The 17,038-nt window shown below is 45.7% G+C and overlaps 1 protein-coding gene across 1 annotated transcript in view; it reads right to left on the reverse strand.

Annotated features, from left to right (window-relative positions):
* LOC144698062 (uncharacterized) overlaps positions 1-17,038 on the reverse strand; it is a 121,742-nt gene that overhangs the window by 67,826 nt on the left and 36,878 nt on the right. The window contains 1 exon segment of the mRNA XM_078569991.1: positions 454-931. Coding sequence (XP_078426117.1) covers positions 454-931 — 478 coding nt within the window.

Below are 17,038 nucleotides of genomic sequence, written 5' to 3' on the forward strand. Positions count from 1 at the left end.
TCTCGATTCTCCACCAATTCCCATTCCCCTTCTTTCTGGTGGATAATGGAGGTGTCACTGTGAGTAATGTGCAAGTCAGTAAGAATTGTCAGCAAGGATTAATCAGCACTTTCTAACTGGAAATGTTAATCAGTGGAACCTCTCAGATACTTAATTGTAGAGTTCGTACTAAGGATCAATTTAGGATTGAAGTAAAAGTTCAGAATCTTGTTGTAAAGTAATTTCTGATGAGAGTTCCTGAATTATGGGGAAAGATCAGAGACCGCGGTTCTTAAAGGGACACTGCAGCCCCGAGAACACAATCAGCTATAGATCCAGAATATTAAATTCTATCCCAGTTACAGGGATTATTAACATCAGCAGAAACAAACCCCAACTGTCAGAATGAACATGGTTCAGTCCTGGATGTGATTAACAGCAGCATTCACAGCAGAATCCAACGCCTGCAGTCACTTGTGAACTCACTTGTGTTTCAGCAGCTGGGATGACTGAGTGAATCCCTTCCCACACTCGGAGCAGGTGAACGGCCTCTCTCCAGTGTGAACTCGCTGGTGAGTCACCAGGTTGGAAAACTGAGTGAATCCCATCCCACAATTGGTGCAGGTGAACGGCTTCTCTCCCGTGTGAAGTCGCTGGTGTCTCAACAGGTTGCAAAAAGACCCAAATCTCTTTCCACAGAAGTTACAACTGAATGGCCTCTGCTCAGTGTGAGTTTGCTGGTGCTGCCGCAGGTCAGAGGACCCAGTGAATCCCTTCCTACACACCGTGCAGGTGAACTGCCTCTCTCCAGAGTGAACCTGCTGGTGTGTTAGAAGTTGGGATGATTGAGTGAATCCCTTCCCACACTCGGGGCAGGAGAACGGCCTCTCCCCAGTGTGACTGCGTCGGTGGGTTTCCAGATGGGAAGGACAATTGAATCCCTTCCCACAGTCTCCACATTTCCACGGTTTCTCCATGGTGTCAGTCTCCCTGTGTCTCTCCAAGTTGGGCGATCAATTGAAGACTCATCCACACACAGAGAACACGTGTACAGTTTCTCCCCGCTGTGAATGTGTGATGTTTTTTTCAAGCTGTGTAATTGCTCAAAGCTCTTTTCACAGTCAGTTCACTGGAACACTCTCACTCGGGTGTGTGTGTGTCTCGGTGCTTTTCCAGTCACACTGATGTTTGAAATCTTTTCCCACAGACAGAATAGACAAATATTTCTCCTTCCACAGTCAAAGACGATGATTTACAGGTCCTGATGAATCGAGTGACTTTATCAGATCTTGAAGTGATGTTTGGTTTGAGTTTCCCATCTGCAAATTCTTCCCTTCTAATTCTCTGTAAAAGGAGTTTACAAAAGTCATCACTGTCAATGCAGGATAGAAATTCAGAACAGACAATTCATGGAACATTTTTTCCTCTCTTGTTTCCCCAAAGCTACAAATCCCCGTCCCACACACTCTCCCTCCTCCCTGTGCTGAAATCCAAACAGAGATTTGGACAATTCTTTCTGTATCTTTTTAACAGATTTCTACAACTGGGGATAACAATAACATTCTCTTCAGTGATTACTCGTGACAAATCATTAATCTGAAACCCCCTGACCGACCATACAGAATAGCAGATGTTAACCTTGTGTCCAAAACTTACTGTGTGGAGATTTAATGAGTGAATGTGAAGGTGATTTCTCCAAACCTCCTAGGGTTTCCTTCCTTCCTTCTCTCCCTCGTTGACTAAGTTAAACCTGGGATCAGTCTCATGGCCCATTCTGGTTCCTGCTTCTCTTCCTGATGAACAGTTAACTCCAATTAAACACTGAGAAGACTGAAGACACTTTTAATTGGAAAAAATTCTGAGGGACAGGATTAATCTCCACTTGGAGAGGCAGCGATTAATCAGGGATAGTCAGCATGACTTTGTCAGGGGGAGATCATGTCCAATAAATTTGATTGAATTTTTCGAGGTGTCTAGTTGTATCGATGAGGGTAGTGTAGTTGATGTAGTCTACATGGACTTCAGTTAGGCTTTTGACAAGGTCCCACATGGGAAAATGGTCAAGAAGGTAAGAACCCATGGGATCTCGAGCAATTTGGCAAATTGGATCCAAAATTGGCTCAGTGTCAGGAGGCAGAGGGTGATGGTCGAAGGTTATTTTTGTGATTTGAAGCCTGTGATTTGTGGTATGCTGCAGGGATTGGTGCTGGGACCCTTGCTGTTTGTAGTGTACATTAATGATTTAGACGTGAACATAGGAGTTCGGTGATGACTCGCAAATTGGTCGCGTCGTCAATAGTGAGGAGGAAAGCCTTAGATTACAGGATGATATAGATGGGCTGATAAGATGGACAGAGAGGTGGCAAACAGAATTTAATCCTGAGAAGTGTGAGGTGATGCATTTTGGAACAGCAAGGGAATACACAATGAATGGTAGGACCCTAGGAAGTACGGAGGATCAGAGGGAACTTGGTGTACATGTCCATCGATCCCTAATTAGCAGCACAGGTAGATGAGGTGGTTAAGAACGCATAGGGATACTTGCCTTTATTAGCCAAGGCATAGAATATAAGAGCAGGGAGGTTATGTTGGAGCTGTATAAAACCTTGGTGAGGCCACAGCTGGAGCACTGTGTGCAGTTCTGGTTGCCACACTATAGGAAGGATGTGATTGCACTGGGGGGGCGGGGTGCAGAGGAGATTCACCAGGATGTTGCCTTGGCTGGAGTGTTTCAGCTCTGAAGAGAGTCTGGATAGGCTAGGGTTGTTATTCTTAGGGTAGAGAAGGCTGAGGGGGGACCTGATTGAGGTATATAAAGTTATGAGGGGCATAGATCGGGTATATAGGAAGAAACTTTTCCCCTTGGCGGAGGGGTCAATAACCAGGGGGCATAGATTTAAGGTAAGGGGCAGGAGGTTTAGAAGAGATTTGAGGAGGGATTATTTCACCCAGAAGGTGGTTGGAATCTGGGACAAGCTGCCTGAGGGGGTGGTAGAAGCAGGAAGCCTCACAACATTTAAGAAGTATTGAGATGAGCAATTGAAACGCCACAGCTTACAGGGTTACAGGCTAAGTGCTGGAAAATGGGATTAGAATAGATAGGTGCTTGATGGCAGGCACGGACATGATGGGCCGAAGGGTCTGTTTCTGTGCTTATAACTCTATGACCATCTATGACTTTTCCGGTCCCTGCTCCAATCTCCATTTCCCTACATACCAACTCCATCCCTCTCCCTGGGATCAGTTTTGGATTAAGCCAGTCTCTTCACAACTTCAGTGTTACATTTCATCTCAAGGGAAGCTTCTGACCTCATATCTGTGCCATCACTAAGATCACCTGTTCCCACCTCTGTAACATCACCCGACCTCACCCTGTCTTAGCACATCTGCTACTTAAACCCTCATCCCTGCTGTTGCCTCCACCAGACTCGAGCTACTATTCCAACACACTTTTTTTCATTCATTCATGGGAAGTGCGCTTTGCTGGCTGTGCCAGCATTTATTGCCCAACCTGTGTTGCCCTTGACAAGGTGGTGGTGAGCTGCCTTCTTGAACTGCTGCGGTCCATGTGGTGTTTGGATGGCTTCAGGTTTAGGGAGGGAAGAATGTCGGAGTTGCACTGCGCTGGTCTCCCACATTCTTCCCCCTGTAAACCTGAAGCCACCCAAACGTTTGCTGTCTGTGTCTTCACTCGCAGTGAGTCCCATTCCTCTAACTCCCCTCTGCTTCCTGACCTGCCTTGGCTCCCCGTCAAGAAACAACCTGTTTTTAAAATTCTCATTCTTGTTTTCAAATCCCAAATGAGGATAGTGCAGTTGATGTAGTCTACATGGACTACACCCCTCCCTATCTCTGCAACATCCTCCAGCACCACAACCCTCAGATATCTGCACTGCTCGAATTTTCTATTTTAATCACTCCACCATTAGTGACCATGCCTTCAGTAGCCTCATCCCCAAACTCTCAAAATCTCTCCCTTTGTCTACTGCACCTTCCTCCTTTAAGACACTTGAATATTGCTAAAAAAAAGAGACATTCTGTAACAGCTTTTTATCTTGTCTTCATCAGGACAAATGCAAGAACATCAAATTTCAAAGATTATCAGTCGGGCTCGTAATGTGACTCATTTACACTTGCGAGAAGCTACATATACTCACGCACAGTGAACTGTCCTCTACAGGCAGAAGGAACATGACCAGGGCCAGTGGCACAATGGATAATGCGTCTGCCTATGGATCCGAAGATTGTAGACTCGACTACTACCTGGCTTGAGGATGCTTTAAGGCGAGGGGATGGCGTTGTGGTATTTTCACTAGACGAGTATTCCAGAGACCCAGGGTAATGCTCTGGAAACCCAGGCTCGAATCGCACCATGGCAGATGGTGGTGATGACCATGAAACCATTGCCAATTGTCGTAAAAACCCATCTGGTTCACTCATGTCCTTTCAGGAAGGAAACCTGCCGTCCTTATCTGTCTGGTCTACATGTGACTCCAGACTCACAGCAATGTGGTTGACTCTTAAATGCCCTCTGCCCTCAGCAGCTTGTCTCTTTTTTCAGTAATAATCAAGTTCTGTTGAAACAAGTGACTATTTAACGCTGCTTCAAACGCTTTGCCGAAGCTTCTGCCCAAATATCTCCTTATGCCTCTGGATGTCACACTTTGTTTTATAATTTTCCTGTGAAGCTCACTGGGATGATTTATGATGTTAATAGAAGTTGTTGTTGTTTCTGACTGTTACCCTGATCTCCTGTTTTACAACAACCCATTGATTTCACACCAAACTCTATCTCTGATTTATTGTCCCTCCTGCGGGTCATTCATCCGGGTCTGCAGCCTCTGTAAAGTTGGCGGCCACGCATGCGCTGTTGGACCTTACCCCTCACAAAGATGGCGACCGCAAATGCTCACAGTTGCTCATTGCCCCGAATAAACATGGCGGCCGTTAGCTGGAGGGGCTACTTCGGGAAAATAGGCCTTAGCCGTCGTCCAGCTAAACGAGGGAATGATGGCTCCTTTTTGAGGGTTTGGGGCCGACACCGTGTGTTTATGAAGCCTCCCAACCCACCCGCCAGCCCCATCCATGTTCACGGTTTTATTTTCGGCTCTGAATTCGCACTCGGTCTTTCTAAAACCCGCATTTTAACTCCGCTCGCTCGAGCTCACTTACCGTCTGTTCCAACGGACTGCGCATGCTGCATTTTAGAATGATTGACGGCAGCTCCGGACCAATAGGAAGAGGAGCGCGGGCCTGGAGTGCCGAACGGAGCTGCTGGTCCTCCAACCAATCGGAATGAATGAGAGGGCGGAGCCGGCTGGGAGTGGAGCATGCGCAGTACCAGGCTGAAGGCGGTCGGTTTGAAAGTCCAGCGGGTGAGAAAGGGCCGAGTGCAGGAGAGGAATGGAGCCGGAGGGTGGACTGGGAGGATTCACAAACACCCGGTGTAGGACTCCAAACCCGGATTACAAACTCCCGGAGCCCAGTTTACACCGAGTGTTTGGAAACTCCTTTTACAGGGGGTTAGAAGGGGAGGATTTACACACAGCAAACTCAAACCCAGAGAAATGTTTGTCTCTTAATTTCTATCCTGGACTGACAGGGATGGATTTTTAAATAATCTTTGTACAGGATTTTCAATGGGAAGGATTTGCAGACGGGAAATTCAAACCAAACGTCACATTAACGTCTGACAGAGTCACTGGATTCATCAGAACCTGAATCTTATCGGACTTTGACTGTGGAAGGAAAAAGGTTTGTCTGTTCTGTTTGTCAGAAAAGGTTCCAGATATCGATGTGACTGGAAAAGCACCGAGATATTCAAAATCCAGGTTAGACCGCACCTGAACCACTGTAATAAAAATAAAAAAATGCTGGAAATACTCAGCAGGTCAGGCAGTATCTGTGGAGAGAAACAGAGTTAGCATTTCAGGTGAACATGACCCTTGATTAGAACAGGAATACTGTGTTCAGTTCTGAGCAGCACACCTTAGGAAGGATAGACTGTATTGGATTTAGTGGGAGTGCAGTGCAGATTTACCTGAATGATACCTGGACTCCAAAATTTAAATTATGAGGAGACAGTAAACAAATGAGTCCGAGTAATTAGAGCACAGAAAGAAGCCATTCAGCTCATTGAGTCCAGCAAGCTCTCTAGAGCATTCCAGCCTGTCCCATTCCACTCCTGTATCCCCAAGGCCCTGCAAGTTTATTTCCCTTGACATCCAATCTCTATTTTAAATCACTGCTCATGTCTGCTCCACCTGCCTCCTCGGTAGTGAGTTCTGGGTTATTACGACTCGCTGTGTAAAAAGTTCTTTACTGCATTTGTCCTGTCTCTATAGTCCATAACCTTCAATCTAATCCTTGTACCATCAGCTAATGGTAGGACAGGGTCGAGGGGCTAAATGGCCAACTCCTTGAATCATAGAAACTTACCGCACACAAGGAGGCCATTCAACCCTTTGTGCTTGTGCTGTCTCTTTGAAAGAGCAGTCGTGTTTAGTCCCACACACCCTCTTTCCGTTTGTTACCCTGTAAGTTCCTCAATCTCAAATTCTAGTCAACTCCCTTTTAAAATTCCTGTTAGAATCAGGTTCCAGCACCTTTCCAGGTAGGGTGTTCCAGATCCTGACAACTCTCTGTTGGTGCAGAAACTGCTGAACTCGATGTTGAGTCCGGAAGGTTGTAAAGTGCCGAATTGAAAGATGAGCTGCTGTTCCTCGACCTCCCATTGAGCTTCATTGGAACAGTGTAAGAGGCCGAGGACAGAGAGGTCAGAGTGGGAGTGGGGCGGAGAATTAAAATGACAAGTGACCGGAAGCTCAGGGTCAAGCTCACAGACTGAATGGAAGTTGTTCCACAAAGTGATCACCCAATCTGTGTTTGGTCTTCCCAATGTAGAGCAGATCACATCGTGAGCAGTGAATACAGTAACTAAACTGCAAGAAGTACAAATAAATCACTGTTTGGTTTCATTTTTCAAAACCTTGAGAACAGGCAGAAGAACGATACTTAATTTGAAGAATAAAGGTTACAAAGTAAAGCAAGTGAATTATTAGAACATTAAATTCTATCCCAGTTACCGGGATTATTAACATCAGCAGAAACAAACCCCACTGTCAGAATGAACATGGTTCAGCCCTGAATGTGATTAACAGCAGCAATAACAGCAGAATCCAACCCCTACAGTCACTTGTGAACTTGCTGCTTTCTCAACAGTTGGATGATCAGTTAAATCCCTTCTCACACACGGAGCAGGTGAACGGCCTCTCCCCAGTGTGAACTCGCTGGTGTGTGTCCTGGAGATGATGGTTTTCCCAAGCACCAGCTGCCCTTGTATTCTGGGTTCTGTGGGCTGTGAATTGGGTTGATTCTGTCAACATTCTGGTTGTGTTGTAGATGTACATGGTCCATTTCCCATGCCCCATCTTTCTCTCCTCCCACATAGACCAGAGTCTAGTGTGGGCCCAGACTGGGTGGCAGGTTCCCTCTGCTGAAGGACATTAGTGAACCAGTTGGGTTTTTATGACATAAAAACAAAAAACTGCGGATGCTGGAAATCCAAAACAAAAACAGAATTACCTGGAAAAACTCAGCAGGTCTGGCAGCATCGGCGGAGAAGATAAGAGTTGACCGTCCAGGACAAAGGACCCCTCACCCCTCTCCTAATATTACTCAGTTCTGTTGAAGGGTCATGAGGACTCGAAATGTCAACTCTTTTCTTCTCTGCCAATGCTGCCAGACCTACTGAGTTTTTCCGGGTTTTTATGACAATCCAGCAGTTTTCATGGTCAATTTTTTCCTAGTGCCGGCCCCACAAATGAACAGATTCATTCAGCTCAGTTTCACAACCTATTTTTGTGATTCTCTCACTCCCTTTGGTCTGTTTTCAATCAATTTCACGGGGTATTAGAAGGGGAGGATTTTCAGTCGGGAAACTGAAGCCAAACATCACATCAGGATCTGAGAGTCAGTCAATATATCATAACCTGAATATCATCGGATTTTGAATATGGAAGGAAAAAGCACCGTTCACAATGTGGAGAAACCGTGTTGTGTGTGTGGACCAGGCTTCAGCCAATCATCCGGCCTGTCAAAACATAAATACAGTAATAATTGAGAGAATCCATGGAAATGGGGGAAGGGGTCCTGTTACCAGCCTGATTTGGAAACTCATTGACGCAGTCACACTTTGGAGAGACCATTCACCTGCTCCGAGTGTGGAAAGCGTTTCTCTCATTTATCCAACCTGCTGAGACAGCAGCGGGTTCATACAGGGGAGAGACCTTTTAAATGCCAGACTGTTGGAAGTGCTTCAGTTCTGGTGCCTAACTGCCTTTTTTATATTATTCATTCATGGGATGTGGGTGTCACTGGCTGGGCCAGCATTTATTGCCCAGAATGGCAGATTTCCTTCCCTAAAGGGCATTAGTGAACCAGATGGATTTTTTAATAACAATAAACAATGGTTACATCAGATATTTAATTCCAGATTTTTATTGAATTTAAATTTCACCATCTGCCATGGTGGGATTCGAATTCACCTCCCCAAAACATTCCCCTGAGTTTCCAGCATACAAACCTAGTGACAATATCACTAAGCTCTCGACCTCACCGAGAATCACAGCCCTCTGTTTGAGAACCCTTGCTGTAAATTCGGGTCAAGGTTTTTGTTTGGAGTCTCCTGTCCACAAATCCTCTCCCTCCAATATCCTGCAAATGGAGTTTACAGAATTATTCACTGTCAGTACAGGATAGAAATTCAGAACAGATAATTCTCGTTGCTATGGAATATTTTTTTCCTCTATTGTTCCCCCAAAGCTGCGAATCTCCACCTGACACACTCTCCATCTTCACTCTGCTGAAATCCAAACCCATCACACCACCTCCACCATTTCCTTCATCCACTGCCAGTTTTCTCCCTCTCTCAACTCTGGCTGGGTTCAGTCCTCCAGCTCCTGTGACTCTTATTCAGGTCCTCAGACTGACCCCAGCTGCTGTCCAGTGGAACACAGGAGGGGACCCCCTGTTGGATCTTATTCCGACCCTAAAGCCACTCGCCCAGTTCCTGATCCCGTGGTGGGTGGTCAGGGAGTGGCCTCCCCACAGTGTCTGAATCTCTGTGAGATTGACAAAGTGGGCTGGAGAAAGACTCAGTTTGAGCAGTGACACTGCTGGAGGAATGGAGAGCTGGGGATGACCATGAAAGCAACAAAGTTTAAAAACAATGGTGCCCATCATGGGGCTCAAAAAGATTAAGGGACACATGCTCTACCAACTAAGCAGGTCAGGTATTTAGAAATGCAATACCCATATCTCTTACCACAGTGAGATAACTGTCTGACTGCAATGGGAGGGAAAGGAATTGACCACCAGAAGCCCAAGGCCCAATGCTTTCCACTCAATCGTCAATAACATCATTCACAGCTTCTGCTTCTTAGCTGCACCTCCTTCCAAATACTGTGATCGATTTTCCTCAGGATTTTTTCCTGGGTTTAATATTTACCTGCTTTGTGACCTCATTTTGATATCAGATACGCTTCAACATCCAACACAAATTGAATTGCAAACCTGATGGACAAACAATGGGAAACAAGTCACTCGGTAACACAAATCCCATGGTGCTCATTTTCAGATTCACAACAGTCAGCTTTTCAATAAAATGGGGGAATTTTACAGTGAAAGGATTCAGAAAGTTGGTGTTTCTTCATTTGTGACTCGCACTCGGGTATTCTGTTGGAAGTGGAAGTTGGAAGTGCTTCAGTTCTGATGCCTAACTGCCTTTTTTATATTATTCATTCATGGGATTAGTGACCGGGATATAATGTACCTGCGTTTTCCTGAGCCTGTGTTCGGTGTATTGGGAGGTCTGGGCCGGGTTGGAGTATCTTGTGTCCCAGGGATGGGCAGTAACCCGCTGATTGAAGCTGCAGTCGCTGCTTTCTGCTGGCAGCAGGTGATTGGAGAGTGCAGGGCCGGAATATTGCTGCTTTTCTGCTTTTCCCTGTCTCACTCGCTGTGGAACTGAGGAAGAGAAAATAATTGATTGGCTTCTTTAAATCTAATAATTTCATGGATTTCTAATGGGTTATATGAAGCTGCATAGTAGTTCCAAATCTATTCACATTATATTTGACAGAAAAGTTAATTTTTAAAAAGTGTTCAAGTGGGAACTCACTGGATAACTGCAGAGCTGACAACGTTTTGGGGATATTATCTTGCATCTCAAATACCCATTGACAACAGAACTGTGTGACAATGAATGCTGATGGGAGGAAAACAGTGAAAAGTGCATCCCTACATGGTTTCGAACCATCAACCTTTCAGTCAACAGGCAAGTGTGCTGACCAATTGTTCCACATAAAGTGAGACAAGTTCCAACTGTAAGGTCTCCCAACCAAGGTGTGAGTAAGTCAAATCTTCAAATTGACACTACCCAAATGTCATTCGTTCTGTTAGATTTACTCTTCCAAAATAATCTTTGGGACATTCATTGTGGATACATGGAAACAGTCTGATCCCACCCACTGCTGACACATCCATGTCACCGGGAACCAGCTCCCCTACAACCAGTGCCACCTCCCATCGAGCGTTTCGGTGTCTTGTCTTTTACCAAGTATTCTGATTGTCCCGAAGCCGATATTAGGTTTGAATTCCTGATTTGCAGTAACGAGAATCCTTTCAATGTCTCAGATCAGTTAATTTCACTGATAACATCAGAATCAATGTTCCAGCGTCTGAAAGAAGGGAAAGGTGCCTTGACTGTCTCTGGTCAGTCGGGCAGTTCACCCTTCATTCTCCTCGGATTCCATTCCTCAAAGGGAATTTTCTTTTTCATCTTGAGTTCCCTGACCACATCTGGCAGCATCTTTGGATTGAGAGGCATAATTAACATTTCAGATGCAGTGCAGTTCTCATGAAAGGTTACAGACCTGAAATGAAAACTGTTCCTCTCTCCACAGAAGCCTCCAGATCTGCTGAGAATTCCAACATTTTCAGTTTTTCTTTCAGATATCCAGCATCTGCAGCATTTTGCTTTTCTTTAACTGATAAATGCTAAGAATGTGGAACCCATTACCAGAAGGGATTGAGATCCATGTCTGAGCTGAAACTGTACAGGTAAACTCACACTGTTAACAGATGGAAATGGAAAGGGATTCCCTCTATCATCCTATTTACAGACACAGCAACACAGTCTCGTCGGTGCAAGCCCATTCAGATACTTTACGTGAGCAAAGGGGTTTATTTAGTTTTCCCACCTGTTAACAAGAGGGCAAAACATACTTGACCTCATCCTCACAAACCTGCCGGCCACAGATGCATCTGTCCACGTCAGTATCGGTAGGAGCGGCCACCGCACAGTCATTCTGGAGATGATGTCCTGCCTTCACATTGAAGATACCCTCCATCGTGTTGTGTACTACCACTGTACTAAATGAGATAGATTTCGAAGATGTAGCAAATCAAAGCTGGACCTCCATGAGGCGCTGTGGGCCATCAGCAGCAGCAGAATTGTACTCGAACACAATCTGTAACCTCATGGTCCAGCATATCCCCCACTTGGCCATTACCATCAAGCCAGGGGACCAACCCTGGTTCAATGAAAAGTGCCGGAGGGGATGCCAAGAGCAGAATCAGGCACACCTAAAAATGAGGTGTCAACCTGGTAAAGCTATAACACAGGATTAATTGTGCTCCAAATAGCATAAGTAGCAAGTGATAGACAGAGCAAAGCAATCCCACAACCAACGGATCAGATTAAGCTCTGTAGTCCTGCTACATCCAGTCGTAAATTGTGCTGAACAATTAAACAACTCACTGGAGGAGGAGGCTCCACAAATATCCCCATCCTCAGTGATAGAGGAGCCCAGCTCATCAGTTCAAAAGATAAGGCTGAAGCATTTGCTACATTCTTCAGCCAGAAGTGCTGAGTGGATGATCTATCTCGGCCTGCTCCGGAGGTCCCCAGCATCACAGATGCCAGTCTTCATCCAATTCGATTCACTCCACGTGATAGCAAGATATGGCTGAAGGCAGTGGATACTGCAAAGGCTATGGGGCCTGACAATATTCCGGCAATGGTACTGAAGACTTGTGCTCCAGAAAATGCCGCACCCCTAGCCAAGCTGTTTCAGTACAGCTACAACACTGGCACCTACCCGGCTATGTGGAAAATTGCCCAGGTATGTCCTGCATACAAAACGCAGGACAAATCCAACCCGGCCAATTACCGCCCCATCAGTCTACTCTCAATCATCAGTAAAGTAATGGAAGGGGTCACTGACAGTGCTATCAAGCAGCACTTGCTTAGCAATAACCTGTTCACTAACGCCCAGTTTGGATTCCGACAGGGCCACTCAGCTCCTGACCTCATTGCAGCCTTGGATCAAACATGGACAAAAGAGCTGCACTCCCGATGTGAAGTGAGAATGACTGCCCTTGACATCAAGACCGCATTTGACAGAGTCTGGCATCAAGGAGCCCGAACAAAACTGGAGTCAATGGGAATCGGGGGAAAACTATCTGCTGGTTAGAGTCATAACTAGCACGAAGAAAGATGGTTGTGGTTGTTGGAGGTCAATCATCTCAGCTCCAGGACATCACGAAGGGAGTTTCTTGGGGTAGTGTCCTTTGCCCAACCATCTTTAACTGCTTCATCAATGACCTTCCTTCCACCATAAGGTCAGAAGTGGGGATGTTCACTGATGATGCACCATCACGACTCCTCAGATACTGCAGCAGTCCATGGCCAAATGCAGCAAGACTTGGACAATATCCTGGCTTGGGCTAACAAGTGGCAAGTAACACTCACGCTACACAAGTGTCAGGCAATGGCCAACTCCAACAAGAGAGAATCCATCCAACGGCCCTTGATGTTCAATGGCATTACCATCACTGATCCTCCATTGTCAATATCCTGGGGTTACCTTTAACCAGAAACTGAACTGGACTAGCCATATAAATACTGTGGCTACAAGAGCAGGTCAGGGACTAGGGATTGTGCGACGAGAAACGCATCTCCTCACTGCCCAAAGCCTGTCCACCATCTGCAAGGCGCAAGTCAGAAGTGTGATGGAATGATCGCCACTTGCCTGGATGAGTGCAGCTCCCACAACACTCAAGAAGCTTGACACCGTCCAGGAAAAAGCAGCCCTCTTGATTGGCATCACGTCCACAAACATTCACTCCCTCCACCACCGATGCATAGTAGCAGCAGTGTGTACCATCTACAAGATGCACTGCAGGAATTCACCAAGGTGCCTTCAACAGCACCTTCCAAACCCACAACCACTACCATCTAGAAGGATAAGGGCAGCAGATAGATGGGAACACCAACACCTGGAAGTTCTCCTCCAAGTCATTCACCATCCTAACTTGGAAATTTATTGCTGTTCCTTCAAAGTCGCTGGGTTCAAATCCTGGAACTCCCTTCCTAACAGCACTGTGGGTATACCTACGCCACATGGACTGCAGCAGTTCAAGAAGGCAGCTCACCACCACCTTCTCAGGGGCAACCAGGGAAGGGCAATAAATGGTGGCCCAGCCCTTGAAGCCCAAATCCCATGAATGAATAAAAAAACCTCCAACTTTAAAAGTTCAAAGGATTTAATCCACAACCAGAGCGCTGCTACTGCAAGACACGGTTTAAATGTGCCATGTATGGGAGGAAAAGAATCACAACCTCACCCCATCTGCTGAGACTCCATTGAGTTCAGATCTAAATGTAGGGGTTTGTTCTGCTGTTCATTACATCCTGGAGAAAATTATGTTGAATGCCAGAGCACTTCAGTCGCTGGATGAATTGATTCAATTGAACAATTTTATATCATGACTCTACGGTATCCATCATGTTCTGATTATACGACAGAGTTGATTGCACATTTTCACCTTTCAATGGCGGAGGGCTCACCCAGCATTCGCTGCGGGACAGAAGGTGCCCTATCCACACAGCAGCTCCCCGCACATGCGCGTTGCGATGTGTTTCATGAGCATGCGCAGTGCTGGTCTGTGTCCGAGGCTGCTCAGAGCGGGCGAGAGAATGTCGAGAGGAGAAAACTAACAGAGTTAGTGGGTGTGTGAGGAGGAATGGAGCCAGCGGAGTGGGCAGGGAAGATTCATAAAGACACAGTGCAGGCCGCAGACCCAAATAACAAGGTACCGGTCTTGTGTTTAGAGAGAAAGGGCCGAAAAAGTCTGGATTTCTCCCTTCGCCAGGCCCGGGGTAATGGCCGCCATTTTTATAGGGGGCAATGTGCAACAGGGCGCATGCGCGATCCACCTGGTCAAGTTAGCAGGAGGAGACAATATTGTGCATTTCTATCCTTGTCTGACAGGGATGGATTTTGGAAACTCCTTTTACAGGGGGTGAGAAGAGGAGAATTTACACACAGCAGACTCAACCCAGGAGTAATGTTTGTCCCTCCCCAATTTCTATCCTGGACTGACAATGATGGATTTTGTAAACTCCCCTCACAGGCTATCAGAAGATGAGGTTTTGCTGATGGGAAATTCAAACGAAAGATCACATCAGAGTCTGCAAGAATCACTCGATTCATCAGGACCTGGATATTATCGGTCTTTTCAGTGTAAGCATTGACACCACTCAGCGTGTAAAATTTGTTCCTCACGTCCCCCCTGTATATCTTGCCCAAAATCTTTAAACTTTGTCCCATAGTCCTTTTACGATCAGTTAATGGAAACAGTTTTTCTTTAACTACCTCACATAAACCTCAGCTCCCTCACATCCTTCATAATGTGTGGTGATCACTGGTTTGCACAGACCCAGATGTTCTGTGTCCGTGTGTGTGACATCATCACACATTGACAATTATACTGTGACATCATCACACATCAACAATTACACGGTGACATCACCCCGCTCCCTGGGTATTTCCTCAACTGGGAGATTTTTCTCTGACTCCAGTGCTTCTGATATCTTTCAGGCTGCAGGCTCCAGCAGGAGAGTTTAAAATTGAAAACTGTGAAATTGTTCTAGAGGTGACTTTTTTTCACCATTTAGCTACAACTTTGAACTTTTAGTTAATGTTCTGTCATCTGTGAAACGTTTCACGGCCCTGGGGCTGGTGTGACTCCTTTACTGTGGACCTGAATCCATGTCCCTCTATTGCCCTGTTTCACCTCTGCCCTCTCTGATCACCTCTCTGCCATTGTTTAACTTGTTCTGTCTCGAATAATGGGTGTATTATAGCTCTGTTTAGGATTTTAATGTTACTTCTGCCAATTGTGTCTAAATGAGGTTTCCACCGCTTTCCATCCCCCGACCATGTGCTGCTGTCTTACCAGCTTTATTTTCCCACAGTATCTTTCCTGGTCAGGAATTGTTTTTCCTGCACTGTAGTCCATTTCTGCTCCACTTCTGAGCTTATATTGACCATCAGATTCGGCATCATTTTTATTCCGCATAATTCATTCCGCACACCTTGAAACATTAACTCTGTTTCATTCTCCAAAGATACCAGCAAATATTGCCAATCCCCAGTTGCCTGTGGAGAAGATGATGTTTGACCTTCTTGAACCGCTGCAGTCCGTGTGGTGAAGGTGCTCCCACAATGCTGTTAGGTAATGAGTTACAGGTTATTCACCCAGTGATGATGAAGGAACAGTGGTATATGTTCCAAAACAACAACAACAATTTGTGTTTATATCACGCATTTAAGGTTATGCAGTTCTCCAAGACATTTCACAGAAATGTTAGAAAACCAGGTTTGACCCTGAGCCACATCAGGCTGGTGACCAATAGATTGGTCAAAGAGGTCAGTTTTAAGGAGTATCCTAAAGGATGCTAATGAGGTGGAGAGGTTTAGGGAGGGAATTCCAGAGCTTGGGCCTTGGAAACTGACATGATGGTAATCAGTGACACAGTGATTAAAATCAGGAATTCTCAGGAAGTCGGAATTTGAGGAGCGCAGATATCTCTGGGAGAATTGTAAGGCTGGAAGAGGCTACAGAGATAGGAATGATCATTAGCTTGGAGGAAAACAAGGATGAGCATGTGAAAATTTAGGTGTCTCTTAAATCGGTGCCTTCAAATCATCTCTATAGTTTGTGGTAAAAGTAGGGAAAATCCCAAGATATTCTGTAAGTGTATCAATGGGAAGAGGGTAACCAGGGAAAGAGTAAGGCCTATTAGGGACCAAGTGGGCAATCTGTGAGTGAAGCCAGAGGATATCGGTAGAGTGTTGAATGAATACTTCGCATCCGTCTTCACCGAAAAGAATGAGGATGAAGGTATGGAAATTGGGGAGAGAGACTGCGAGGTTCTTGAGCAAGTTGATATAGGGAGTGATAAGGTGTTGGCAGGCTTAACAGTGGACAAATCTCCAGGTCTGGATGATTTGTGTCCCAGACTATTGAGGGAGGTAAGGGAGGAGATTGCAGGGGCTCTGACCCAAATTTCTAATTCCTCTCTGGCCACGGGGGAGGTGCCAGAGGACTGGAGAACAGCTAATGTGATTCCGCTATTTAAGAAGGGTTGTAGAGATAAGCCAGGGAACTACAGACCAGTGAGTCTCAAGGCAATGGTAGGGAAACTATTGGAGAAAATTCTGAAGGGAGAGAATCTATCTCCACTTGGAGAGGCAAGGTTTGATCAGGGATAGTCAGCATGGCTTTGTCAGAGGGAGGTCATGCCAAACAAATTTGATTGAATTTTTTGAGGAGGTGACCAGGTGTGTAGATGAGGGTAATGCAGTTGATGTAGTTTGTATGGATTTAAGCAAAACCTTTGACAAGGTCGTACATGGGAGACTTATAAAGAAGGCAAATGCACACGGGATACCGGGTAATTTGATAAGGTGGACTCAAAATTGGCTTAGTTGTAGGAGACACAGGGTGATGACAGAAGGCTGCTTTAGTGACTGGAAGCCTGTGTCCAGTGGTGAACCACAGGGATCTGTGCTGGGTCCCCTATTATTTATCATTTATATAAATGACATAGATGACTATGTGGGGGGTAGGATTAGTAAGTTTGGGAATGACACCAAGATTGGCCGGGTGGCTATCAGTGAGGTTGAGTGTCTTAGGCTACAGGAAGTTA

This window comes from Cetorhinus maximus, chromosome 23 (assembly GCF_964194155.1).
Source record: "Cetorhinus maximus chromosome 23, sCetMax3.hap1.1, whole genome shotgun sequence".
Classification (NCBI taxonomy): Eukaryota; Metazoa; Chordata; class Chondrichthyes; order Lamniformes; family Cetorhinidae; genus Cetorhinus; species Cetorhinus maximus.